At 42.9% G+C, this 27990-nt stretch overlaps 1 protein-coding gene and 1 long non-coding RNA gene across 4 annotated transcripts in view; one reads left to right on the top strand and one right to left on the bottom strand.

The window, feature by feature from the left end:
- Positions 1-27990, bottom strand: part of TOLLIP (toll interacting protein) — a 111157-nt gene continuing 83167 nt past the window's right edge. For both annotated transcript variants that reach the window (XM_068260790.1, XM_068260791.1), the window contains exons 4-6: positions 27741-27893; positions 25603-25690; positions 1-8278 (exon numbers count right to left, since the gene is read on the bottom strand). In XM_068260790.1, the coding sequence (XP_068116891.1) occupies positions 8067-8278; positions 25603-25690; positions 27741-27893 (453 nt within the window). In that variant the 3' untranslated portion in view covers positions 1-8066. The remainder of the gene's footprint in view (positions 8279-25602; positions 25691-27740; positions 27894-27990) is intronic.
- Positions 3205-27905, top strand: LOC137538551 (uncharacterized). Of its 2 annotated transcripts, XR_011024830.1 has the most exons (6): positions 3205-3349; positions 6707-6899; positions 13904-14034; positions 19647-19903; positions 25369-25726; positions 27801-27905. It is a non-coding gene; the product is annotated as an uncharacterized lncRNA (long non-coding RNA). The 2 variants fall into 2 exon arrangements; XR_011024829.1 differs by lacking the exon at positions 19647-19903.

The following is a 27990-nucleotide window of genomic DNA, read 5'->3' as shown; positions in this document are numbered from 1 at the left end:
TACAGAGTATTATACATTTATTAATTTATTTAATTAAAATGACAGCATATTAAGAGGCAATGTACAGTTCAGGAACAGCAGGTGCTTTACGTTGGCAATCAAGGCATTATAACAGCATATATATATTCTTTTATATTACATTTATATATATAGTCAACCCAACACAAAACACCTCCTAGTACACAGTAGACTGCTGGCACCTTCTTACAAGGAGAAAGAGTGAGGCTTTAGTTAAAAGTACAGAACTTGTTGTGAAGTGCAAAGAATTATGGAGACAGCCGCTCGCTTATCCACATAATATACAGCCATAGCTATGGTAAGACATTACATAGATTGCTTGTAAAACTAGCCAAACAGAAAAAACCTGGAGCCTTATGCACAAGGCTGCAGTAAGGACGCTCTGCCAGCATTTAACCCCACCGGCGTCACTCGTCACTAAGCAAGCTGTTCAGTCAGGACAACACCGGTACCACTGATTGCGCACATGCCATGTTTCGATCCAAATGTTTTATGTCTTTTTCTGGGAAAGCTTCGCTGTACACTTCCGTTTCCCCCTGCAGGGTCCAAAAATGTGATGTAGATTACGAGACATGGGAAGCACTGCAATCAGCTGGCAAATGCTTCTCAGCACGCTAGCAGAAAAGCATTCAAGCAAGATGCCATGGGATGCCCATGTGAACCGGCCCTAAAACTGCCATGCACGGGAAATGTAGCCCCCTCCCCCCCCAACACCCCTTTACCAGTAAAATTGCGGTGTGCTTCCTGTGCAGGGCAATTTTACTGCTGCTTTGTGGTGCATCAAGCCCCTGGACCCTTAGGGATGAATTTATTGGTAAATAAGGAGTATTGGTGAATGGTACATTTTGGGATTTGCCATTGTGAATGCATAAAGCTTTATCCAGGATGCTGGTAAGTCCATGAAGCCAGATTGCCTGCATTACTGAATAGCATGATTATCTCCAGATGTGGATGCAGGTATTGAAGGGAAAAAAAATGTGAAAAGTTGCCGGTTCTCGTGGTTTAGTTGTCACTCGGTCTATTTTCGTTTCAGAAGACATCTCTGCAGTGTTTCTTATGGTATGAAAATCACAGTACTATTTAGGGAGAAGAAAGGTCTGCAAACCCAATAGCTTGCCAGATATTTTATATCGGTTGACATTTGTAGTCCACTGATTAACTCCGCATTAAGTGCTGATGTAAACCAAACATCTATATAGAATGTGCTAAAAACCCATTTACACTGGTTAATGATAACTATCTGCAGCTTTGTTTCTCTAAAGAACATAATATACACACATTTTGAAATAGCGCTCGAAGGTCATGCCGCTCTACAAATATGTAGTGACAGAATATAGATCCCTGTCTGGAGTGGCTGCTACGGTATATACTGTATTCCTAATGAAGTCAGGATAATAACTGGTAGGCAGCAATCTGTATTTAGTCAGGACAATTTTGGCGTCCTCCTTGCAGCAAATGCGGGGTTACAGAACTTCTCACCTCACCATATTCTGCCAAATGTGACTGGACAATGTGGGACTGCCACTTTGACAAAGAGAACACAAAAGAATGAAAAGGAAAGTTTGTGCTCAGAAAACATTAGATGCCTACTCACAGGACACATCCTAAAGCCTCCTGGGAAGCTATGAGTTAGCAGGAAGGCATGGCTCCTGCAGACAGAGCAACAATCTCCATTTGAATGCCCATGTGACTGAAGGAGTATTTCAGCTGATGGGATATAAGTAGGCAGCTAGAACTGAGCATATAAAACCAGCAGGTCCTCTTTATTTATGTAAAAACTTTGTGTGCAAAATCTTTATTTAAAATGTTCTATTGATTACATGTAAAACAGCTGTGCATGAAATGAGCATTTAACACCACTATTATAGATTACTGGTAGAACAGATGTTTGCGCTGCTTCAGTTTGCACTCCTGCAGATGCAGGTCATAAAGGTGAGACATTAAAGCACGTATGGATCTCCAGGCCTCGAGGACGATAGCCATGCCAGTGTTCAGAATGGACTGAAATAGAGAAATGTGTTCTAATTGATTTACCACACCTTTCCTGATTCAGTCCCATCAATTAATTGGAGTTGTGCCAAAATGTGTGAGGACCTCAGCCCTCGAGATCTGGAGTGCGCCATCCATGCCGCAGCCTTTCTGCTTTAGTCTGACAGTTTATTGTGCCTCCAGAGATTTTGAATCTTGGAAAAGTTGAAAGTGCTAATATAGCCAACAAGAGGCCTCGTCTTAATTTACTGTAAACAATTAGCACTCAGCAATCTAGCCAGATTTAATCATGCCTACAGTTCCAATATGGGAATAGAAACATGAAACCTGTAGAAGTAACAGGAGACAATCACTGGCACATTCAACATGTGTTTTAGCACAACAGTGGCTGAAACACTAGAAAAATATTAATCACAGCCTGGTAAAAGGGGGTAACTAGTAAGCAATTCTTTAATACTGTTAGGTTAAAAGTCTAAATATTGGAAAACCAAATATTTACACGAGAAGGATAGAAATGAGGCATAGTCATCAAGACCAGTGCAAGGGGAATTAAAGCAAATCCGATGGCAGAAAAGTGCAGCAGCCAATCAGAATGCTTTACTTCTGCTCCAGTTTTCCTTTCACTAGTGTTGATAAAGCCAGCCAATAATCCTTTGGTCTTGTCAATTCAGTTTCATTCAAGCATATGGCCACTTTCCCAGTTTTTATTTCTACCTCTGGCCCAAAAAGAGGCTAAACAAACAGAATCAGGGTCAGGCAGAATAGGGAGGAGGGCTGCAGGATATAATGAAAATAATTTCTAAAATAGGCAGCTGGATTCCACAAAAGATCTGTTCTATTTTTTGTGACTTGAGATAAATTTGGGGGTTGTTATAGAATTATAAAACAGGCAGACAACAACTAACCTACCCACCTTCTTCTATAACATGGACCTTCAGAAGCTATGGGAGTATCCAACCTCAAGGCATCTGTATCCAACCTGCATTTACTTAAAAGGTTTAATTTTAAGTAGAACAAACCTTTAACAAGGTGCTTTCGCAAATCCAACCAAGTGTCTGTCCCTGTTATGTCACAAATAAGTCAAGGTGAGGGCATTCACCATTCCTCCGATATGGACATTTAAGCCTCTTTTTCACAGACGGCTTAACTGCTCATTTGCCAAGTAGTTCAGTTGCCCGGCTGCTGGCCGCAAGTGTTATTCAACTGTAATTATATGCAGCTGGATGGTAGCATTTGGTAATACCACACATATCACATCGGACATGCCATGGCGTTGCCCGGAAGTTATGTCTGAACATGACAACCGCTGTGCTCAGATGCAAGTCCATGCGGGGGGACATAGGTTAGTGGCTTCCATTCACCCTGTCGGTGGACGGAATCAGCTGACAGGTAGTGAACTTACCGACTTCAGCTGCTTGTGAAAAAGAGACCTTAGAGTGATCTGGCCTTTATAACATGCACAACAAAAGTAAACTTGGCAAAGACACATCTGAGTGCAAAACATATTCAGTATATACACATATACAGAGATCCAGCACTGCATCTTATCCACAGACTTTATCTAGGAAAATGATGGTGAAGTATCTGCTATAACTTCCCAGCATCACCACCTAAACAAGAAAATAGATGAACAATTGTAGCACGATACAAAATCCGTTTGTCGGTGCAGGCACGGCTAGGCAGCAAGCCACAACATATTTAAGCTATGCATTCTATGGAGTTTTAAGTGGTATCAACAAAACATTTTTTGTTCCCACTAAAAAAATAAACAGGAAAAAAAGAATATCAAACACTAGGAGACTGTGCTGATGCTTTTTGAATGCATATTTGCACCTCTCTGAAGCTGACCGATAGGATTGCCGGCTGCCGGACACATTTTCAGTTGTACTACTAGTTTCTGCCTTGGTTACACTGGATACACTTCCAGCACAATCTGATAATTCTGTCTGCCAAAGCCAAGCATATCATTTAGCAGTTAAATGAAGTGTAATGCCTGGTACACACTATGCAATTTCCCATAGACTGGTTGAATCAATTATTTTCAACAGGTCTGTTCTGATTTCAGATTGTCTTTCTGATAGATTTTCCAATCACTCTTTCTGATCAATTTTCCAATCACTTCAATACAAAATCGATCAAAAAAACGATCGGAAATCAGTTCGGACCTGTCAGAAATAATCTATTCAACCCATCTCACTGACGGGAAATTGCATGGTGTAACAAGCCTAATGCATGACTTTTAACCCTTGAAAACCAATCAGATGGTTTTAGCAGTTAATTTTATGCTATTTTAAAGCTTTAGTCTATAGATAAAATTTGATGACAGTATCACTTTAAAAAACTATGAACAGTAAGCCACAGAAACCAATCAGTCATCGCCATTCTCTGAAGGCAATTAAAGAGACAATAGCTGGATGTAATGAGCTAATATGCTCTTCCACTTCCATTAAATCAGCTTCATAAATTTTTAATGGAAAGTGAAAACCAATAGCATGCAGTACCCCCAAAGTGAGCAGACATCAGCCTTCATCAACCAGAACAATGAAAACTGCAATCTGACTAGTTCCCAGGGGCTACTGTTCACGGTGCATTGCTCGTTGGCATATTTAATAAAGATCTACAAACACAGGCCTCAGAAAATCCAACAGCTATACTGTCCCCTGCGGTGAGGCTGTTTAAAGGTTTGGTTTTACTCCCGCCTGCAGCTCATACTACACTGACAGTTCACAGATCTGCCGTCTGCATTTATCACAGATCACAGAGTTACGACTTCCGTGTGAAAGTGGAGGCAGGCTAAAGCCTTGTAACACTTTGCTAAATGTCAGACGACATAAAAAATTAGATCAATCTGGCAAGCCTGTTTGGTACCAAGACGATGAGGGTCAAATGGATTGTTAACAAATGCACGCTGTATTCTGTTATAGCCAACAAAAGCTTTGGATCTCATTTATTACAATCTCCAAATATTGCACATACGTTAAAAAGCTGTACTGCCCCACTAGACAAAAAACACAATTAAAAATGATGCATGAATATACAAATGAGAATTACAACACTGCTTTGATACAGAAATTAAATAGTGCTTCGCTGCATTTTGGTATTACAGCCAGCAAAAAAAAAAAGAGATTTTAAGAGGTAAATTGGTATTCGGTTATCCCTTTTGCCAGATTTTTCTCAGGTACAATTTGAGTGTTACATTTACTTGCTCTGTTTTGTATGAATTACCATCAATGACTCAATGAGACCAGCATCCTTGCATGTGGGGAAAGTGAAAAAAGTGGAGCAGTGCCTGGAAAAGTGCTGCCCTTCAGGGACACTAGTGCAGTGTTTTTGGATCTGGGTCTCTGTATTCCGAAACCTGGCTAATGCCATCCAAAGAAGTTCAGCGAGTCACAGATTTGTATTCCACGTTGCCCTTCACATGACTCTTACCAAGCTGGAAGGAGAAGTATCGGAGTCATGTTAAAGGCGACGTAGAACACAACTCTGACTCTCGGAGCATAAAGGTGCTGAACTGCTTTGGACGGCATTAGCCAGGTTTCAGAATACGGAAACCTGGATTCGAACACCACAACTACCACTAGGACAGTAAGAGCAAATGGAAGTCCAGAATCCCAGTCAGCACCTCCTGGGAAAAGAAGATAGCTCTTTCAATAAAACATTGCTCTTTAATGAAAAAAATGTTAAAAACAGCATAAAAGAGAGCTGCATATCAAGACAGCCTGCTGAAATTCCGACTAGAATTCTGGACTTCTGTATGTATTATGCATGCAGAACATGGAAAGGAATACAGGTAAACAGACACTACTAGATGAATGAGGACTTGCCCAGAACAGAAATGCATGCATTCCAGTTTGCTTCACTGCTGGCATGTGTTGTGTTTTTTTTTAACCACTGTATACAAAGCTAATTAGTGTACTAGATTGCAGCACAGAGGGTGAATGAGCATTAATGGAGATTACTTTGTTCATGCATGTTTGCTACACTGCAAAATCCAGTTCGCCACAGATCATGTGGATGTGCCTCAAAACCTAAACCTGTGCAGCGAATACCACAGTGATAAGTTCATGCTGACATTTAAAACTGGACCACGGCGATCCAAATAGCAATAAAATCTATAGCCAAGAAGCCAGTATAAATGAATATTTATGCCTAATCTGGCCAATGTCTATAAAAAAATATTACATTTGGCCCTGACTATAATTTGGGTTTCTGACCTTTGCAGCACCATCCTATCATCGTGGTGAGCATCTCTGATCTAGATGAGGAGTTCAGACTATATTTGGATTTGTGCAACTGGGGTACAGGTAACCCTATTACTGTCAGGGAGTACCCTAAAAGACACAGACCTAATATGGCACAGTAAGACAGTGCAGTGACCTTGCAAACAAGTTCAAAGATCGTGCAGCTAATAAACCACTGTGTGTCCTACACTCTTACTAGCCACGAAAATAGTGGAAGGGTCTGGTGAGACTCAGAGGAAATCCCAGTCAAGGTTTAGTGCTAGAAACGCTAGTAGCAGTGAAGGTGTCGCCAGCAGTTGGATCTGGACACACTGCTCCCACATGCCATGTTGCACAGTTGGCTGTACAGTGCATTACAAAACACACAAAGCACTGGTAGGAGGGGCTATGGTCGACCTCCATGCATGAGAAGCAGTACTCACACTAAAAACTGTTTATATTTAATATCTCCTCAGATTTGGATGGAATCATTGCTTGAACTTTGATCAGAAATGCTATTCTTCATCAGACTGACATGTGCCAGAGCACCAGGGGCCTTCTAAAGCTAAGATCCTGCAATAATGAGCTAGCAGTGGCAGCAGTCAGTGACATGGCACCAGTTCCCTCCTGCCTTCTGATGTAACACGGAGTGTGCATGGCAGTACCCAGGTACATATTCAATATCAGTCCGACATTGTTTACCCGATGAAAGACCACATCTAATGTATGAAAACCAATACCTGACAATCAGGTGTTTACAATGGGTATGTAGGCATGCAGTCGACACACAGGCCACTCTAGAGAGGGCCGTTTGCCGGCCGCAATGTCTTCAGGCAACCACCTGTCAATTGCAGTCTGTGTAAGGTTTTGTAAACACGCTTAACATTTTGAAACAAATCTTTTCACAGATTATATCCTCTTTAGCACTGTAAAAATTCTACGCAGCAACAGATTGTCAGCAGTAGTCTACAGGTCACTGTAATTCCTTATATACATCAAGTGCTGCTTGCCGAATACCAAGCACAGCTAAATTTAGCCACACCAAAACCTGAGCACAGCCCTAAGCGTGAGCAAGATAAGCAATACCCAACTCTTTCTTAAAGTGTACTCGAGGTGGAAAAAAAAAAAAAAAAAAGAAAAGATAAAAAGATACCCAAAAAGAGGGAAACCTCTGGATCCTGGAGAGGCTTCTCACGTCCTCCTGGCCCTCGCTGTTGCCACGCGAGTCTCCTCATACATATCTGAAAATCTTGTCAGATAGGTTATCGTGGCAACACTCTTCATGTATGAGCGTGGCTGTACTACACCTGAGCGAGTAAGGCTGCGACTGCGCAGTAAACAGTAGCGGTTCAACTACGAGTGGCTCTGTGCTACTGTGCAGGCACTGCCATGCTCATGCACAAAGAGGAATGCGGATGCAAACTTACAGAGGGCCCCGAAAAGCAGCGGTGCTCTGCAGGAGGATGTGGGAAGCCTATGGAGGATCCCTCTTAGACAAAGTATCTCTATTTTTATCTGCCTCGGGTTCTCTTTAAGCATAACGTGCATTTGGACAAATTCAGATTTCACCAGATGCGGCTTCTTATAAATAAGCTTAAAAACTAGTACAGGTGGTCTTTTTTCCATTTACAGCACTGTAGGCAAAAGAGCATGTAGGAAAGCTTCCAACTTCAGTAACTGTAGAATAAGCCAAATACACAAAACACAAATGAGAAGCCACAATTGAAAATTTCGTGGGTTGGAAAAAAGTCAAGGGAAATTCCATTTTGGCAAGTCAAAAAGGACACCGGCAGGGGGAAAAGAAATCCACAGCAAGGAATAAGGAAGTTGATGCCACTAAGAGTCATCTGACATTTTTAGAAGGGAATTGATTGTAGCTTCCCTGTTCCCTCTGTATTCCTCCAGGACTGACTTGATGACCTCAGAGTCCATTGTAGGAAACATATCTTGGAGAGCTTTAAGGTCTTCTTCCCAAGTTTGGTGCTGAGGGTTTACTGCTGGTTGGGGTACAGCCATCGGTACTCCAGGATTGTACATGCCTGGCATTCCTAAAAGAGAAAAAGGAATGATTATTATTTCATACATCTGCCCCCAAACCCCTACAACTTTATTATGCTTTATTTTAATAACAAGATAGTGTTCAAAAACTAGTGTTCTGCAGACCAGGTGGCAATATGTTGGGCTGACCCACAGCAAGAAGAATGGTTTGGGATCCCAGATGCTCCATTAAGTCAAGGTAGCCATACATCTAGCAATTTTGGCGGTGATTGATCAAGAAACAGATCTCTCTCCGATTGAAGAGAGATCTGTTGGCCGCAATAAACCACAGGCCGATTCCCATTAACTTTCAGCATGAAATCTTGCGGTTGCGCACCAGATTGAGCATGCCGGCCCAAGATTATCCAGCATGGTCGATCGACACGTGACCAATTTCGGACTGAAATTGGCAAATTTTCGGACTGAAATTGATCAAATTGTCAATGGCGGCACCTATTTTCATCAGATTTGATAATTATTGAATCTGATAGTCGATCGGCCGCCAAAGTCTACAGTATGACCACCTTAACACAAAGAATTGGTAAGAAGAGTAAACAGTCATGTATAAGATCATTAAATTCCTCTGCCTACTGCATAATAAAGGAAATCATGATTAGTTTAGGAGTCTTAGCTTCTTGAATACGTGGTGTCTCGGTGCCAGTCAGTTCAGAGTAGGGAGAGCTGAATGACGGCTCTCCCTGCTGCCGCTAAACTTGGAGGTTGAATAGTATTCAAGTACACAACTTGGAGGTTGAATAGTATTCAAGTATCCAAGTTGTAGCAACTCGGAGGGAGATGTAATTCTGGGTCTGGCAGCCACCAGAGCCCCGAATAACTGATACACAGGGCGCCCAGCTTCACTGCACGGCACTCAGCGTCGCAAGCCAAAATAACCCGATTCGTAGCTTCTTATCACCACTGGGTGACCACTGGAAGATTTTCAACTGTGAACAATGTTGGCGGCTGTCTGCTGGGTCCGGGGCTGCCGTACACGCACTTGGATTATCGGATGAGGTGGTTGTTAAGTGCCGCCTCATCCAACTTTAGTCAAGCGTGCATGAACATTTAGTATTCTCACGACTATCAGAGCTGGGCAGAAAATCTAGTAAACTCACAATAGAAACAAAAGGGCACAAAAATCACAGCTAAAGCCAGAAACTTCAGGGTGTGTCTTACAAAACATGCCCATAGCATTATCAGTTTTGCGACTGTTCTATGCAACTGAATTTTTTTTTCCAAAAACAAGACTTCAAACTCTGTAAACAGACTTCAGCTCCTTTGTACATCATGGCTCGAATTTAAGTGCACTCTATGAAAGTGTGTCATGCCTAATATTGATTAACAAAAAGTACTTTAGGGGTACCCAGCCTTTCTAATGGTCTTCAAAGAGGATACTTTTAGTGGAGCCATTAATCAAGCGGTCAGTTTTTCCACTCATCTCAGATTAATTGAAATCGCATGAGAGAGTTTCTGATTTAAGCCTGTGACCCACTAGCAGTGCTTTTCTAAGCGCCATCCAGCCTTTGGCTGGATGGTGTAATGGTTAAGGGCTCTGCCTCTGACACAGGAGACCAGGGTTCGAATCTCGGCTCTGCCTGTTCAGTAAGCCAGCACCTATTCAGTAGGAGACCTTAGGCAAGTTTCCCTAACACTGCTACTGCCTATAGAGCGCGCCCTAGCGGCTGCAGCTCTGGCGCTTTGAGTCCGCCAGGAGAAAAGCGCGATATAAATGTTATTTGTCTTGTCTTGTTAATGTAACGCTATGGTGGATTTTTTTCTTTTCATTAAACAAACTACATCCCTCAAGTGGGATCGCACAAATAACATTCCATTAGCAAGAGCTTATCAAATCACAGGTGCTCACAAAAGACTTAGAAAAGCGCTGCTAGTGGGTTCCCGGCCTCACACATTTCTATATTACAGTCCTTGAAGTATTTGCAGCAACACTTCATAACATTCTACTTAAAGGATGACAAGAGGGGTATAGAGGCTGCCATATAAATTTCCTTTTAAACAGACCATGAACAAGCATAGGCAGAGCAGGCGTTTCTGACATTCTCAGATCTGACACGATTAGCCGCATGCTTGTTTCTGGTGTTAGACACCAATTCAGCCAAATACACCAGCAGGATGCCAGGCAACTGGTATTGCGTAAAAGGAAAGAAATATGGCAGCCTCCATACCACCATCACTTCAGTCATTCTTTAAATTTGATCAGCTGATGGTGAAAAGAGAGACAAAGTAAATTACACATTGTATTCTACATGAATAATGAGCAAGTAAGAAAATGTGGAAGTAAAGGATACCATTTATTGGCGAAGTATAAATCAGAATAGTACATTACAATTACAAGCTTTTAAACAGTTCTGGTCTCTTCAGCAGGTATGAGGTGACCATTGCCATCTCAAAACTTTTTCTTCCTCTATTTTTTTTCACTTGATTTACGGTTTATTCTCAAACATTTATTTGTATTGTTGGATGTCATTAAAGGACCACGTATTAACCTATATACAGTGGCTTGCAAAAGTATTTGGCCCCCTTGAAGTTTTCCACATTTTGTCACATTACTGCAACAAACATGCATCAATTTTATTGGAATTCCACATGAAAGACCAATACAAAGTGGTGTACACGTGAGAAGTGGAACGAAAACCATACATGATTCCAAACATTTTTTACAAATCAATAACTGCAAAGTGGGGTGTGCGTAATTATTCAGCCCCCGAGTCAATCCTTTGTAGAACCACCTTTTGCTGCAATCACAGCTGCCAGTCTTTTAGGGTATGTCTCTACCACCTTTGCACATCTAGAGACTGAAATCCTTGCCCATTCTTCTTTGCAAAACAGCTCCAGCTCAGTCAGTTTAGATGGACAGCATTTGTGAACAGCAGTTTTCAGATCTTGCCACAGATTTTCGATTGGATTTAGATCTGGACTTTGACTGGGCCATTCTAACACATGGATATGTTTTGTTTTAAATCATTGCATTGCTGCCTTGGCTTTATGTTTAGGGTCGTTGTCCTGCTGGAAGGTGAACCTCCGCCCCAGTCTCAAGTCTTTTGCAGACTCCAAGAGGTTTTCTTCCAATATTGCCCTGTATTTGGCTCCATCCATCTTCCCATCAACTCTGACCAGCTTCCGTGTCTTTGCTGAAGAGATGCACCAACCCCCCCCCCCCCCCCGAGCATGATGCTGCCACCACCATATTTGACAGTGGGGATGGTGTGTTCAGAGTGATGTGCAGTGTTAGTTTTCTGCCACACATAGCGTTTTGCATTTTGTCCAAAAAGTTCCGTTTCGGTCTCATCTGAACAGAGCACCTTCTTCCACGTTTGCTGTGTCCCCCACATGGCTTGGGGCAAACTGCAAACGGGGCTTCTTATGCTTTCTGTTAACAATGGCTTGCTTCTTGCCACTCTTCCATAAAGGCCAACTTTGTTCAGTGCATGACTAAAAGTTGTCCTATGGACAGATTCCCCCACCTGAGCTGTAGATCTCTGCAGTTCGTCCAGAGTCACCATGGGCCTCTTGACTGCATTTCTGATCAGCGCTCTCCTTGTTCGGCCTGTGAGTTTAGGGGGACTGTCTTGTCTTGGTAGGTTTACAGTTGTGCCATACTCCTTCCATTTCTGAATGATCGATTGAACAGTGCTCCGTGGGATGTTCAAGACTTTGGAAATCTTTTGTAGCCCAAGCCTGATTTAAATTTCTCAACAGCTTTATCCCTAACCTGTCTGGTGTGTTCTTTGGACTTCATGGTGTTGTTGCTCCCAATATTCTCTTAGACAACCTCTGAGGTCGTCACAGAGCAGCTGTATTTGTACTGACATTAGATTACACACAGGTGCACTCTATTTAGCCATTAGCACTCATCAGGCAAGGTCTATGGGCAACTGACTGCACTCAGACCAAAGGGGGCTGAATAATTACGCACACCCCGCTTTGCAGTTATTGATTTGTAAAAAATGTTTGGGATCATGTATGATTTTCGTTCCACTTCTCACGTGTGCACCACTTTGTGTTGGTCTTTCATGTGGAATTCCTATAAAATTGATTCATGTTTGTGGCAGTAATGTGTCAAAATGTGGAAAACTTCAAGGGGGCCAAATACTTTTGCAAGCCACTGTATGTATTCATTCAGGCACTTGTTTGATATTCCTATTGAACTATGCATACATTATGTACATGTGTTACCTACCACTGCCTCCATCATACTCTGTACAGAGCAAGATAGATAATTGTATTGTATACAGTTAGCCAATACACAGTTACTGCGGTGAGTTGAATTGCTATACCCCCCACACTGCAGTGGCCATTAAAGTCAGACACACGTCTTGTTCCAAATTGAACCACTACTGCAGTGCACCATTGTAAAATGACCCTAAAAAGGTTTGCTTTAACCACATTTTCTTGCATTTGTTAAGAAAAAAAGAATAAAAAAAATAAAAATAAGACATAACTGCTGACTATTCCGCACTGGCCAGGATGGCAGGAGTGGTAGAGTTGATAGTTAATATGGTTCACATAAGTGCATGCATTCATGCCTGTAGTGATCACACAAGTGGACACAAGTCAATGTTGACCACCCCAAAATTTGTCAATATGAGGCAGAGCAGAAAGATTACAGCTAGACAGATAGAACTCTGTAGCACTCATCTACAAATGAGTATACCCATTATGATAATGAAAATATAGAACACTATGCATGTAACAATATTAATGTCAGATTACGTTCAAAGCGCATTTTAATTATAGATTTTCACAAAGTGCATGTGCCGCCACGAGCATACTGCAGGGAGGGTGGGTGACTACAGCAGTGGCAACTATGCTTTGTGCTGTAAACATCAGAAGATGAGGCTGCAGGCTGTGTTTTTGAACATAATGCATAACTTCAGTTAACTCTACCTACTTTCAGCTATACCTTGTAGCAGTTTTATTTTTACTTCCACTATAAATAAACTATACATGTCTTTAGACTCCAGTAAGTACAGAAAGTAGCCATGTATATTGCTTGAACTTATTGTTGATTACAGTTATGCTCACTTCAAAGTGTGTCTACTTTAAAGCGGAATATAACCCTGCATTTCAACTTTGCTTTAAAACATTATTTACAGTATATTATATGCAACCAGCATTTTTTTTTTTTTACTAGACCAGCATTGGAAGGGTTACACAGGGCTTTAAAGTCCATAGAGATTTCTGCAGACGCATCCGAACTTCAGTTAGATACTTTTTGTTTACAAATATGTATCTTTTAAGTGTTTATTGTGACTCATCTCTCTCACTGAGAAGGAGCTTGGAGGACAGCCAAAGAGTGTGTAACGGTTTATCAATAGATACATCTAACTAAATAGAATGTAACTATCTGAACGTCTGCACTGAACTTAAAACCTCCGTGTTTAACCCTTCCAATGCTGGTCTAGTAAAAAAAAAATGCTTTTTGCATATAATATGCTGTAAATAATGTTTTAGAGCAAAGTTGAAATGCAGGGTTATATTCCGCTTTAAGGCTAGACAATTTTTTTTATTTTAACATTTTCCCCATCTTAGAAAAATTGATTATGGGATAAGATTTGAAGGTTGCCAACCATGGCTTGTTAATGAAGTGGTTTGTACCCTGGCTTGTTCTTGTGCAGGATTCTATGGGCCTGGTTTAGTAACACTCTACAGCTGAAGATCACAGCACAATACAAGTACTTTTAAAAACTGTCCATTAAGTGGCTACCTGGGGCACATCAAATCACAGCAAGCCAAACACTGATGAAAGGTTAGTGAATTAGTGACTTTAATTCTAAAATCTAAGGTGGTGATGAACTAGAATTTTAACCTCCACAATTTTTTGTATAAAGGCATGTATATTTTTAGTATAAGGGGGAAAAATTGGAGATAAGAATGTACCGATCATCAATTCTACTGCTTTCTTACAAAAGTTATTCAATAAGAGCCTGTAGTCACATAACTATGGCCTGGTCTGTTCTGTTCCTAACCTCTTCTCCATTGGAGGCGATATAATCATATACTGTCTCCTTCAGCACCATATGATACAGGAAGCATGGTCTGGACTGCCACTTCCTCTTCTCCTGCAAGGACCTGTGGGATGTGTATTGTAGTCCAGACTGCCATGCTCCTGAAAAGTGCATAAGTGTGTGACAATCCAGCCCCGCGATCCCGTCAAGATCTGCTCCCGTTAGCGTACGCAGGAAGTACGGGCGCAGACGGACAACGAGATCGGTTGCTGGATTGTCAGAGGGAAGAAAGAAAAGGCAACAGAGCGTGCCAATCCCGTCTAATCTGCTCCCGTTAGCATACGCAGGAAGTACGGTGAACAGACTGACAAAGATTGGTCGCGCAGCTGCCGACAATATGTAATGGAACAAACATCCACCAATCCCGTATTACTAGGCCACTGTTGCCATGCAGGTCTCATGCACTAGAGACTGCTGGAGGCAAATTCACTGTGTGCATAGTTAACGGTTAAGATTGGTTGGAGGTGCCCATACATGTACAATTCTGATTGTATATACAATCGGTAAGCTAAAAATATCGATTTTGCGCTGGAAATCTGGTAAATACACTGCCACCACTGCCTGATTGAGGAGCAGACAGTCTCCAACTAGGGCGAAGAGACCCCAACGCTCTCATAATACGGTAGCCAGCCCAATCACGTTCAACACGCTCCAGTCACCGTTCGGGGAATAGTCACTTCCGATGGCTTAAAGACTGTGAGCAATGTGACGTTAAAGAAAGGTTACTGGGTCCCTATATGATGCAATCTCGAATTGTATTTACAATCGAGAAACAAAAGTTATCGATTTCACACAGGAAATCCGGTTTTAGCTAATCCTAGAAGGAAGAAACTTATTTACAACCTAGCTAGCAAATCAACAATTTATAAGCAAATCATAAAACAATGCGGTAGTATGACTGACTCTTCAGAGGGCAGATTCGTTATAGCAGCAATCAGATGACCAGAACAGGCACACGACTGAACGATAAAAAAATCGTTAGTTTATTTCTAAACTACATACACACAGCTTATTTTAGAACAGATTGATTTGACAGAGAAAAGAGATGAAAAGAAACAGAATGTCCGAATATACAGTTCAAATACCGTTATTGGTAGTCCATGCGGCAATCAAAATCCAGAATGGACGATTGCCATGCGGCCTTAGGCCTTTGTGAGAAAGTCCCAAAATGGCGGTTTTGCCATGTGGCCAGAGGCCTTGGGAGAAATTCAATGGAGATTTGGCCCGTGTCCTTGCGGGCTGCCAGGATGTTACTAGGCGTCAGATTAAAGGTAAAGGACCCAGAGCTTTCTGGGCTCTCTCTGGTTATAGCCCCCACTCCAGCAAGGAGGGGTTAGGGGGCGTGGATCACACACACCTCTTTGGAACAGGAGATCTACCCGCCCCTCGCATGAACACCAAAATATGGCTGAGTCATGATAGGTGTGCTAATATTCAAACCATACAGGTTATGTTAAATCTAACAACATTTTCAGGTCGATCAGAATTTAACGATAACAATGATATCAAACTTGGGGGGTTTAGAGTAAACGGTGACCCCAAAATGCATAGCTCTGCTTTGGCAGGGCTTACCTGTAATTCGGAAACATCCAATTGTGTGGTTGGTTCCGAATTTCATAATAAGCGAGTTCTAAAGGCCGTTGCCTATTTGGAAAGTCATCTTTATGACAAAAGATGGATTTCATATTTGTGAGATCACAGAAAGGTCACCTGGGAGATGGATTCTCTTTGATCCTTCAGCTGAGGGAATCCTGAGAGAACCCCCTGCTGTGATTGGCTCCTACCAGTCTGGGTGAAGGGGCGGTTTATTAGCTTCTGTCCATCTAATCTCTGATGGATGAGCTATAACCCTTCCAGGTAGGCTGGTGGGAACCTCTTTAACACCGACGTGAGAAGAGCTGTAATTAGAAGCTACCAAAGAGCCAGGGTTTGTTAGCAGCCAGAGAGTAAGAGAAAAAAAAAGGGGATTTTAAACCAACAAATGTCAGTTTGGTTGGTTTGCGAAGAACCTGGCGTTCGTGACTCCATGACGCATTCGATATGTCATATCGACGGCGTCACAAAGTGTTCTTGATAACTTCTAGTATAATACAGTATGATGAATGCTGGGGGAGAAAAAGAGAATTAGCAGCAAGTAAACCAAATAAACAAAATATGTCACCAAACTACCACCTAAATTAGTATATCTACAGGGTCGAGTGGAGGAAAGTAGAGGACTATATTCAATAGTGCCTGAACTCCATGTAAAACTCCACTATTGCTGGGAAAAGGCAATACCTGCAAGTTGGCCGGTATTAATTAGAATCCTTATTTCACAGAGTTCTTAGTAGGGACTGGCTGGAGAGTGCCCAAATTTAATGCCAATACCCTAGGACCCTAGTAAACTGTAGAGAACCGCGATATGAATTCAATGTTTTCTGGGAGTGAGCTTTAAAAAAGGGGGATTCACCAACCCCTAGAAGGTCATAAAATGCAAACAGAAGGGCACTTCAACTAGAGGCAAGGCAGTCCCTCCTCTGCCCTGTGTAATGTGCGTACATATTCATGGCATTTCCCATTTAACCTCTTCTGAGAAACAGCATGGTGCCGTAGTGGTCATCACTCTCGCCTTGCAGCGCTGGGTCCCCGATTCAAATCCCTGCCAGGGCGCTATCTGCACAGAGTTTGTATGTTCTCCCCATGTCTGTGTTGGTTTCCTCCGGGCACTCCGGTTTCCTCTGACATCCCAGAAACTTACAGATAAGTTAACTGGCTTCCCTCTAAATTGGCCCAAGACTATGAAAGACATACGATTATGGTAGGGATTAGATTGAGAGCTCCTCTGAGGGACAGGTAAATGACAAAACTGTACAGAGCTGCGGAAAAATGTTGGCGCTATATAAATACTAAATAATAAAAAATATTCTCCACTCTTGAAGATCTGTAGTCGATCTGTCCACTGCATCAGCTGTAATCCACCACTGGCTTGCATTGTTAACAGTTGTATTGTTATATTGTAAGGTTATACATTGTAATCCGTGGTACAGCCCAACAGAAGATGCTGGCACTATAGAAATCAATAATAAATTACTGGTTTATGAAAGCATTTGCATGGCTATAAACACCAGGTTTATAACATTTCTGGCCAAAAAGAGCATCATTTACTGCCTTGGGTCCAGTAGAAGTGGCCTTGTGGTTTGCAAGTTTGATACCTGCCAATGAATTAGTCCAGGTGTGGATAATCAGTAACAAACACCTTAATGCAGCTAACACACGAGCAATGAGATGCAAATGCCAATCCAAATAGACAGGAAATATCAGGGCTGTGAAGTCGCTACAAAAATCCACCGACTCCGACTCCTCAGTTTAGGATTCCACTGACTCAGACTCCTCTAATTTGCATATTACAATCTTGTTGATTGAAAGTATGTAACATTAAATTCGTCTCTTAACTGCCAACGCTTAGGAATTTTACAAGACAACTGAAGTGAGAAGGATATGTAGACTGCCATATTTATTCCCTTTAGTCATAGGCTAAAACTAGTCCTTGGTAAGAGTACTTGTAAAAAGGTACAGAGCGGAACAAAGAACATCTATCAGGCCCTAGGCAATGTGACTGTGGGTACATGTAAGAGTGATGTGCAGGTACTCTGCAAGAGAATGAGGCTATTCTTCCTCTATTACACATTCTTCATGCACAATCTGAACCAGGTTTATGGGGGATAGACAACTCTGTGTTCAATGTGCACAACATTCTCAGTGGATTCCATGCAGCTCTGTGGGGAGTGCATATGTAGAGTATAGTACTACTGTGTAACAAAGTAAACCTGAGACAGATGAAATTAAAGTTTTACACATACCTGGGGCTTCCTTCAGCCCCCTTCAGGCTAATCAATCCCTCCCTGTCCTCCTACGCCACCTGGATCTTCTGCTATGAGGCCAGGTACTTGAGCCAGTCTGGCGTAGTGCACATGCACACACTCCGCCGCTGGAAGCGTACGACACCTGCACAGCATTATTGCGCAGGTGCAGAATGCTCCTGGCTCTGGGAGCAGCACGTGGCCGGACTGCGCTGACTGGCTGAATTGTCCGGACTCATAGCAGAAGATCCAGGTGGTGGTGGTGGAGGACAGCGAGGGACTGATTGGCCTGAAGGTGGCTGGCGGAAGCCCCAGGTATTCCAGCAGGATAATGCACCATGTCACAAAGCTCGAATCATTTCAAATTGGTTTCTTGAACATGACAATGAGTTCACCAGATCTCAACCCAACAGAGTATCTTTGGGATGTGATGGAACGGGAGCTTTGTGCCCTGGATGTGCATCCCACAAATCTCCATCAACTGCAAGATGCTATCCTATCAATATGGGCCAACATTTCTAAAGAATGCTTTCAGCACCTTGTTGCATCAAATGTCATGTAGAATTAAGGCAGTTCTGAAGGTGAAAGGGGGTCAAACACCGTATTAGTATGGTGTTCCTAATAATGCTTTAGGTGAGTATATGTACCAGAGTAATCCTGGGTATACTAGTAAACTAGTACATTAAGAATTCAGCTCTATTAAAATATGTCACTTGAAGAGATTTAGCCAATTGATAAAATTGCTGATTGCAGGACAAAATGATCAGATTGTCTTGTAACTAAGTAACTGCTGTGCAAAAAAAAAAAAAAAAAAAAAAAGTAGAGAAAGCCCTCCTTTCCCCTGGATATGACAGAAGCTATTCTGCATTGTTTACACAGCTTGGCTTAGCTCAAGTCAAGCTCAGATTCAGCTGATAATTTGGTATAGCAATGGTAATGGTAATCTTATTAATTAGTTCTGAATGAAGTCGACATTTGAGTAATAACCCTTCCAGTATCTTTTCTTTCTACTAATTTTATGCAGTGTTTAATGACCAAAGAAAAGATTTGAGTGTCATACCACTTCAAGCTAAAAACACTTAATACCAGAAAAGTGAAAACTACACATACAACAAACATATTTATATTAACACTGAACACAAACTGAAGATAGGTGGTTTATAACGCTAATGACATAACGCAGGTCTTGTATCATGCAGCGGGTACTGAAACTTACCCAGAGACCAGTAATCAAGTCCTGGGTCGTGTGTATATATAGAAGAGAATATGAGCAGAACAGAAAGTGAGAACAAGGCTGACACAAAGTAAACATACAATAAATTAACTGTATCCTGAAGTATAAAATGACAACTGATAAAAAACAAAAAAAAAAAAACCAGACAACTAATAGCCAAGCCCACCTACAAAGTAAATGTGTGTAGGAATTGATCCTAAAGTACACATTGACTTCTTCTGTATGAACCAGGCTCCTCAGTTCAACAGTAATGTTCAGATCACTCCTATTGACCATTCAGGAAGTGAAAGTGACCTTCAGCGTTCCCTTGAAAATAACCCTATGCAAACAGAGTGGAGTAACAAGTGTGGTGGGGTAACACTGAAGACATCAGTAGTGGATCTCTACAACTGCAGACAGGACATGAGCGCACCTGGCCGGGCATGCCTGATGAAGCGCGACTTGGCCAGGCTTTTGGGCAGTATTGTGGGTGACAGAAGCCACCCAGGGAGATGGCGAGGGACAAGCGGGCCTCAAGGGGTCTCAAGGAAGCCTCAGGTAAGTATGAAACCCGAGACGCTTCTTGTATCAGGTTCTCTTTAATGGGGGGGGGTTCTGTTATATGGTCCAATGACCTTTTCAGTGGTCACCTGGTATCATGTACTCATTGCATCAATGAGATTTTGATTAATTGGGTTGGATCTGAAGAAGAGTCCAAAAAGTTTCTTATTTTGTTTTTCAATATAGAAAGAACACATCTGGACGATCATTCACTCAGGTGACTGATCCTCCTGTGATAGTATTTCTAGATTTGCAATGATTTGATTATATTGATATGTACATGTGTTCCAGGACTCACTGTAAGCACATGACAAGGAATTCATGTGTGTCACAGTAACCATCATCCCTATTGAGAACAAGATTATGAATTGAAAGTATAGCGCCACAAAGATCAAAGAATAAAGAGATGGGGTTAGGGAAAAGGCAAATTAGGTTGAAGGCCCATGTTTTTTAACCAAATATTGAAGGGTGGGCAGAGGGGGTCACATTAACAAAAACTAGCTTCTGGCGCAGCAAAACCCATAGCTTAAAAATATATTATCCACAACACTTGTGATTATGCTGCGTGTGTGCCCGTGCAACATAGGCCATATAGGAGAGACCACAGTTGTACCCAAACAAATAGTGGGCAATTTTAGATGTGAAAGTAGTAGTTGTAGTGCTGTGCGCATGAGACCAAATCATTCTTTGACAGCGCAGGAAAGAACATGGAAGTGGTCAGTATATTAATAGTGCTAAAGATCATGTTGTATATTTACAAACATGTGGTTGCCCTGGCATGCTGTATATGCCCATATATATATAAATCCAGGGTGCATAATGTATGTACAGGAGGAAGGTGGAAAAAACAAGTTATGATGCTACAAACACGCTTATACAGCCACCCAAATTTTAACCGACAGCTCACAAATACCTATAGAGGGGTCCAGAGTTCCAACCAGACCGCTGGCCAGGGCATTCAAAGATCCCGAGAGGGATGTGGAGAGATGAGGGTTTACATGCACATATCCTCTATTTGGACCTCGTAGGTGCAGTGTATGATTTTACGGAAGTAATTAAATGGTAACTCACTACTGAGCACTCCTTTTTGTCCAGATTTTACTGCTGCCCATGGGTATTGGAGCATCCTTCGTGTACCGTGATTGGATTATTGAACACAAATTCATTACACCACTTGTCCGTGGTGGCCTGTACCTCAGCCTAAGCATAAGATTTTCATATGATTGCACAGTGCACTTTTTATATTACTTCACAGCACAGGGCACTTTTTATACAGTTCTGGCCAAAAGTTGACTGTCAAAAATATGAGTTTTCACAAAGTTTGCTGCTAAACTGCTTTTAGATCTTTGTTTCAGTTGTTTATGTGATGTACTGAAATACAATTATAAGCACTTCATACGATTCAAAGGCTTTTATTGACAATTACATGAGATTTATGCAAAGAGTCAGTATTTGCAGTGTTGGCCCTTCTTTTTCAGGACCTCTGCAATTCGACTGGGCATGCTCTCAATCAACTTCTTGGCCAAATCCTGACTGATAGCAACCCATTCTTTCATAATCACGTCTTTGAGTTTCTCAGAATTAGTTGTTTTTTTTTGTCCACCCGCCTCTTGAGGAACGACCACAAGTTTTCAATGGGATTAAGATCTAGAGAGTTTCCAGGCCATGCACCCAAAATTTCAAAGTTTTGGTCCCCGAGCCACTTAGTTATCACTTTTGCCTTATGACACGGTGCTCCATCGTGCTGGAAAATGCATTGTTTTTCAACAAACTGTTGTTGGAAGAAGTTGCTGTTGGAGGGTGTATTGGTACCATTCTTTATTCATGGCTGTGTTTTTTGGCAAAATTGTGAGTGAGCCCACTCCCTTGGATGAGAAGCAACCCCAAACATGAATGGTCTCAGAATGCTTTACTGTTGGCATGACACAGGACTGATGGTAGCGCTCACCTTTTCTTCTCCTGACAAGCCTTTTTACAGATGCCCCAAACAATCGGAAAGGGGCTTCATTGGAGAATAGGACTTTGCCCCAGTCCTAAGCAGTCCATTCACCATACTTTCTGCAGAAGATCAATCTGTCCCTGGTGTTTTTTTGTGAGAGAAGTGGCTTCTTTGCTGCCCTACTTGACACCAAGCCATCTTCCAAAAGTCTTCGCCTCACTTTGCGTGCAGATGCGCTCACACCTGCCTGTTGCCATTCCTGAGCAAACTCTGCACTGTTTGCACTCCAATCCCGCAGCTGAATCCTCTTTAGGAGATGATCCTGGCACTTGCTGGATTTCTTGGAAGCCCTGAAGCCTTCTTAACAAGAATTGAACCCCTTTCCTTGAAGTTCTTGATGATCCTATAAATTGTTGATTTAGGTGCAATCTTAGTAGCCACAATATCCTTGCCTGTGAAGCCATTTTTATGAAACGCAATGATGGCTGCATGAGTTTCTTTACTGGTCACCATGGTTAACCATGGAACATCAATGATTTCAAGCATCACCTTCCTTTTAAAGGGAACCTAAACTGAGAAGGATATGGATTTTTCCTTTTAAAATAATAACAGTTGCCTGGCTCTCCTGCTGATCCTGTGTCTAATACTTTTAGCCACAGCCCATCAACAAGCATGCAGATCAGGTGCTCTGACTGCAGTCAGACTGGATTAGTTGCATGCTTGTTTCAGGTGTGTGATTCAACCACTACTGCCAGGCAACTGGTATTGTTTAAAAGGAAACATCCATATCCCTCTCAGTTTAGGTTCCCTTTAACATGTCACATCTGCCATTCTAACCCAATCAGCCTGACATAATGATCTCCAGCCTTGCGCTCGTCAACATTCTCACCTGAGTTAACAAGACGATTATTATTATTATTTATTGTATTTATAAAGCGCCAACATATTACGCAGCTCTGAACATTAATTTAGGTTACAGACAATATTTAGGGGTGACATCCAGCAATATGACAATACAGGAATACAAGAAAACCAGATCACACAGCACAGTATGAGTACAAAGTAATGCTTAGTCAGTCACTGAATGGGAGAATGGAGATTAGGCAAGTTAGGTTCACTCAAATGCATTGCATCAGTTTACAGTAATGGAGGTGCATGATCAGGTAGGACACAAAAGGAGGAAGACCCTGCCCAAAGGCCGACAATCTAGAGGGAGAGGTAGGGACACGAGAGGTAGGGGACCAGAGTTCAGCTGTGGGTTTAGAGCAATTGTGAGGGGTGGTAGGCCAGAGTGAAAAGGTGAGTTTTGAGGGCCTTCTTGAAGGTGAAGGAGGGGGCTGCCCTAATGGGTGGAGGTAGGGAGTTCCATAGTGTTGGAGCGGCTCTTGAGAAGTCCTGGAGGCCTGCATGGGACTGGGTGATGCGGGGGACGGTCAGGCGAAGTTCATTGGAGGAGCATAATGAGCGACTTGGTGTGTATCTCTGAGTAAGATCAGAAATGTAGGTTGGACAGGTTTTGTGGACAGATTTGTAGGTCAAACACAATACCCTGAATCTGATTCTGGACTGGATAGGAAGCCAGTGGAGGGATTTACGGAGGGGGAGACGCCCTGGTGAAGCGATGGGAGGAGTGGATAATTCTGTCTGCCGCATTCATGATGGACTGCAGTGGGGCTATTCGGGTCATAGGGAGACCAGACAGAAGGGCATTGCAGTAGTCGAGGCAGGAAATAATGAGGGCTTGGATGAGGAGTTCGGTGGTGGCAGAGGTCATGAAAGGGCGAATCTTACAGACGTTACGAAGGTGGAAGTTGCAGGACTTTGTGAGGTTTTGGATGTGGGGAGTGAAGGAGAGTGCGGAGTCCAGGGTGACACCCAGACAGCGGGCTTGAGAGGTAGGCCGAATGGTAGTGTGGTTAACAGTGACCTGCACATCTGGGAGGTCCAAGGATGACCGGGGTGGGAAGATCATAAATTCAGTTTTGTCTAGATTTAGTTTCAGGAACCTAGTGGACATCCAGGAGGAGATGGCAGAAAGGCAGGAGGAGACCTTGTCCATGGTAGTGGTGGATATGTCAGGGGTGTGGAAGTAGATCTGGGTGTCATCTGCATACAGATGATAGTTAAAACCCATGGAGGAGATAACCTTGCCAATGGAGGATGTGTATAGGGAGAACAGTAGGGGGCCAAGGACCGAGCCTTGGGGGACGCCCACTGCGAGGTGGTTGGGGGTGGACGAGGACTCATTGAAGGAGGTCGTGAAGGAGCGGTTGGAGAGGTAGGATGAAAGCCAGGTCAGGGAGAGATCGTGAATGCCCATAGACTGGAGGGACAGGAGGAGTAGGGGATGATCTACTGTAGCAAAAGCTGCTGAAAGGTCAAGGAGGAGGAGAATGGAGTATTTACCTTCAGTTTTAGCTAAGGCAAGGTCATTGACCACTTTGGTAAGAGCCGTTTCGGTTGAGTGGGCAGGCCGAAATCCAGATTGCAGTGGGTCTAGTAGTGAGTTGGCATTGAGGTACTGGGTCAGGCGTTTGTGAATCAGACTCTCAAGGAGTTTTGAAGCAAAGGCGAGGAGGGAGATCGGGCGGTAGTTGGAGGGTAGCGAGGGGTCGAGGGAGGGTTTCTTGAGCAGGGGCAGTACTGTGGCCTGCTTGCAGTCTGAGGGGAATGTGTCTGTGGATAGGGAGAGGTTAAACAGGGTAGTGAGGACTGGGGCCAAATCCGTGAAGTGAGGCTGAAGTAGATGAGAAGGGATAGGGTTAACTCAAATGATCTCAGCAGGTGCTTTAATGACAGCAATGAAATGCAGAGGAAAGGTTTTTTTGGGATTCAGTTAATTTTCATGGCAAAGAAAGACTATGCAAGTCATCTGAACACTCTTCATAACATTCTGGAGTATATGCAAGTTGCCATTATAAAAACGTAAGCACCAACTTTTCTAATTTCCAATATTTTTGACAGTCTCAAAACTTTTGGCCAGGACTGTAGTATTGGAATTTTAGGTGTAATACGTTAGTGGCAGCGTAAGGGTTAATATGCAAAGGTTTGCAATGGTTTTGTATGCACTGGTTCACAATGGGTTAGTGCAATGCATAATTTCTATCAGAACTGCGTGCATGAAATATTTAGTATATTTTAAATATTGTAGGATGGTATTTTATGTATATTGAGAAGCCATTTTAATGGTTTATGATAAGTAGTGAATATTAATGTTTGTGAAGGATTTTCTCCTTACGCTCCCAGGTGGTTGCCTAGAGATAATTGAGGGTAAAATTGTAGGTGGCAGGGGGTGGGATTAACAAGCGCAGTCAAATTGGCGGGGCCATGCATCCAGCATTGGTGGAGGACACCAGAGAAACGGCAGAGTGCGGGATGATGGCGAGGGACCAGGAAGACTTCAGGGGGCTGGAAGAAGCCCCAGGTAAGTAAAAGCAACTATAACATTTCAACAATGCTTTCACTTCCCAGACTAATGGGTCCTTGGCTGCCGTGTGAAGCCTTTGCTTAATACATGTTACAGTTTTTTTTCCAGGGCTGATTTCTGAAAGGGGAGTTTTATTACAGATAGAGATGGTATAATCTGTGCTCACTTACCTTCATGGAACGCAGTTAGTGAAGTTACCCTTAAAAGCTGCATGCTACCGAGATCTCCTGGCAGCCACTGCAGCGCATGCAGAAGCGCAACCAAGAAGCCAGGCTCAAACATTCAGATGTTACCAAACAAGGACACCACATGAATTCATCTGCTACTCACCTGCTATGGGCACATAGCCTACGCCTTGCTGGTACACACTGGGCATTAACACCACAGGTTGCTGCATTACCATGGCTGCTGGCACCGACTGCAAGAAAAAAAAAACACATCGTATGCAAATAAGGTAAACAACAGGACTTGATAGAAAAATAAATATTAGGTTTATCTTAACTTGAGGGCTGACAATGTGCAAAGCCCAACTGGGACAAAAGACCCAAGGAGAGAAGTTACTTCATTTGTCATTTTAAAATAACTTAATAAAAAAATATATATATAAATAAATAAAACTAAAAAAAAAAAAGTACTTTAAATCTATTAAAGGGAACCAGAGACGCCAGAAAAAAAGATTTTATACATACATGGGGCTTCCTCCAGCCCCATATGCCCGGATCGCTCCCACGCCGCCGTCCTCCGCTTCCTGTATCAGCCAGTTCCGGGTCCCGTAGTTTCGGCCAGTCGGCGTCAGCACGCGGCCAATTGTCCGCATCACAGGGACTCCCAGCATACCATTACGCGTGCGGATGCATACTGCGAAGCCGCACGCGTAAGGGTATGCTGGGAGCCCCTGTGATGCGGACAATTGGCCGCGTCTGCCGGAAGTGAAAGGACCCGGTACCTGCGGATCCAGGAAGCGGAGGATGGCGGCGTGGATCCAGGCTTATGGGGCTGGAAGAAGCCCCGGGTACGCATGAAATCTTTTTTTTATTTTTCTATGTCCGGCGTCTCTGGTTCCCTTTAAGGCAACCCAAATTACTCTGACTAATAATGCAATAATTATGCACGGCTGGTCAAAGAACCCCTTGGCAGCATCCTAACTTATTACTATTCATTCAACAGAGCCGCTTTTACACCATGTACCGAGCTCCTTGCATCTACCAGCCCCTCTCCCTCCAAATGTATAATCTCTGAGCCATGTACATAGACTAGCACTGCCGGCCAACATGATCATTGGTAGTGATCACATGTGCTTGACTCAGTAGAGTAACAAGTACTGTCCTATAGGGGACTCCCTACAATATCCAGGGAGAAAGCATTCAAGCTCAAAAAGTAAAGAAATCCTGCTATTGCCAGCTGCATGCAACTCCTGTTTTCATGGCTGTGTAAGATGAGGGTGCCTGTCCAAACATTGAATGGATGCTCCAAATGATTAGTCATCCTGCTCCTCAAAAGTCTTATGTGTAAGGTGTGTACCTTAAAGGGAACTTTAGCTGAGAGGGCTATGGATGTTTCCTTTTAAACAATACCATTTGCCTGGCAGTCCTGCTGATCTTTGGCTGATTCAGTAGTGGCTGACATACACACCTGAAACAAGCATGCAGCTAATCCAGTCTGACTTCAGTCAGAGCAGCTGATCTGCATGATTGTTGAGGGGCTGTGGCTAAAAGTATCAAGCCGCATCTACACGAGTAGATGCGGCCGCGATGCTCCTTATCGCTCGATTGATAAGATCCGACAGGACGGATCTCCGCACTGCCGATTCCCTGCTCGCTCCCCGCGAGGGGACAATGGCAGGGAATCGAGCGGAAGGCAAGCGGCGGCACCGGTGGGGAATCGAATGCGGCGGGGACGCGGCAGGCACGCGGAAGAGGCGATCTGGCGGCTAATCGAGCCGCCGGATCGCTGCAACATCTTATAGTGTAGACAGGGCTTTAGAGACACAGGATCAGCATGAGAGTCAGGCAACTGGTATTATTTTATAAGGAAAAATACAAATCCTCAGTTTAGGTTCCCTTTAAAGGAGGCACTGTAACGGTATATAGTACAATGCAGTAAATTATTCAGGATATTCACTTTCACAATTTTCCTGGTTGCAGCATCAGAAGCACTTCCTTATGTCTGTATATTGATTGTAGCTCCGCCTTCACAGTGTTGTTCAGCCTAGGCTGGTTAGCTATGCAGATTCCCTCCACTACCCCAAAGCATTTTGGGAGAAAAGGTATGCATTGTACTGGCTGTACACTCACCAGTCACCTGACAGGAGTGTGATCTCCTAAATATCAGGATTGCTTCCCCTTCATTAGTGCACTTTATTTCATATACAACCATTCACTATATGATATTATGTAATGCAAAACCGTATTTACTGTTTACATCAGATATCTGTGAGATGCTAGTTACAGAACCACTTATGCTCTCACCGTGTAAGAGAGAACCAGGTTTATCATGCCTTCCTTGTCATCTCCTTGTTTCCCACTCAGGCTAAACCATTCATCCACCACCTTCCCGTCCTTCACAGATTCTGGGATAGTGATGTGCGTCCAGGCAATGCGATCATCCATGGAGAAAGCCCTCTGAATAAAAAGAAATGCAACTAAATTTAGGAAGTCTACAGCCTCTTTCACAGTGCGACGTTAGAAAATTTTATAACGCAGACTAACGCACAGCAAT

Source organism: Hyperolius riggenbachi, chromosome 11 (genome assembly GCF_040937935.1).
Source record: "Hyperolius riggenbachi isolate aHypRig1 chromosome 11, aHypRig1.pri, whole genome shotgun sequence".
In the NCBI taxonomy this organism is placed as follows: Eukaryota; Metazoa; Chordata; class Amphibia; order Anura; family Hyperoliidae; genus Hyperolius; species Hyperolius riggenbachi.
The sequence above is the reverse complement of the archived record's forward strand: the minus strand, read 5'-3'. Positions and strand labels throughout refer to the sequence as shown.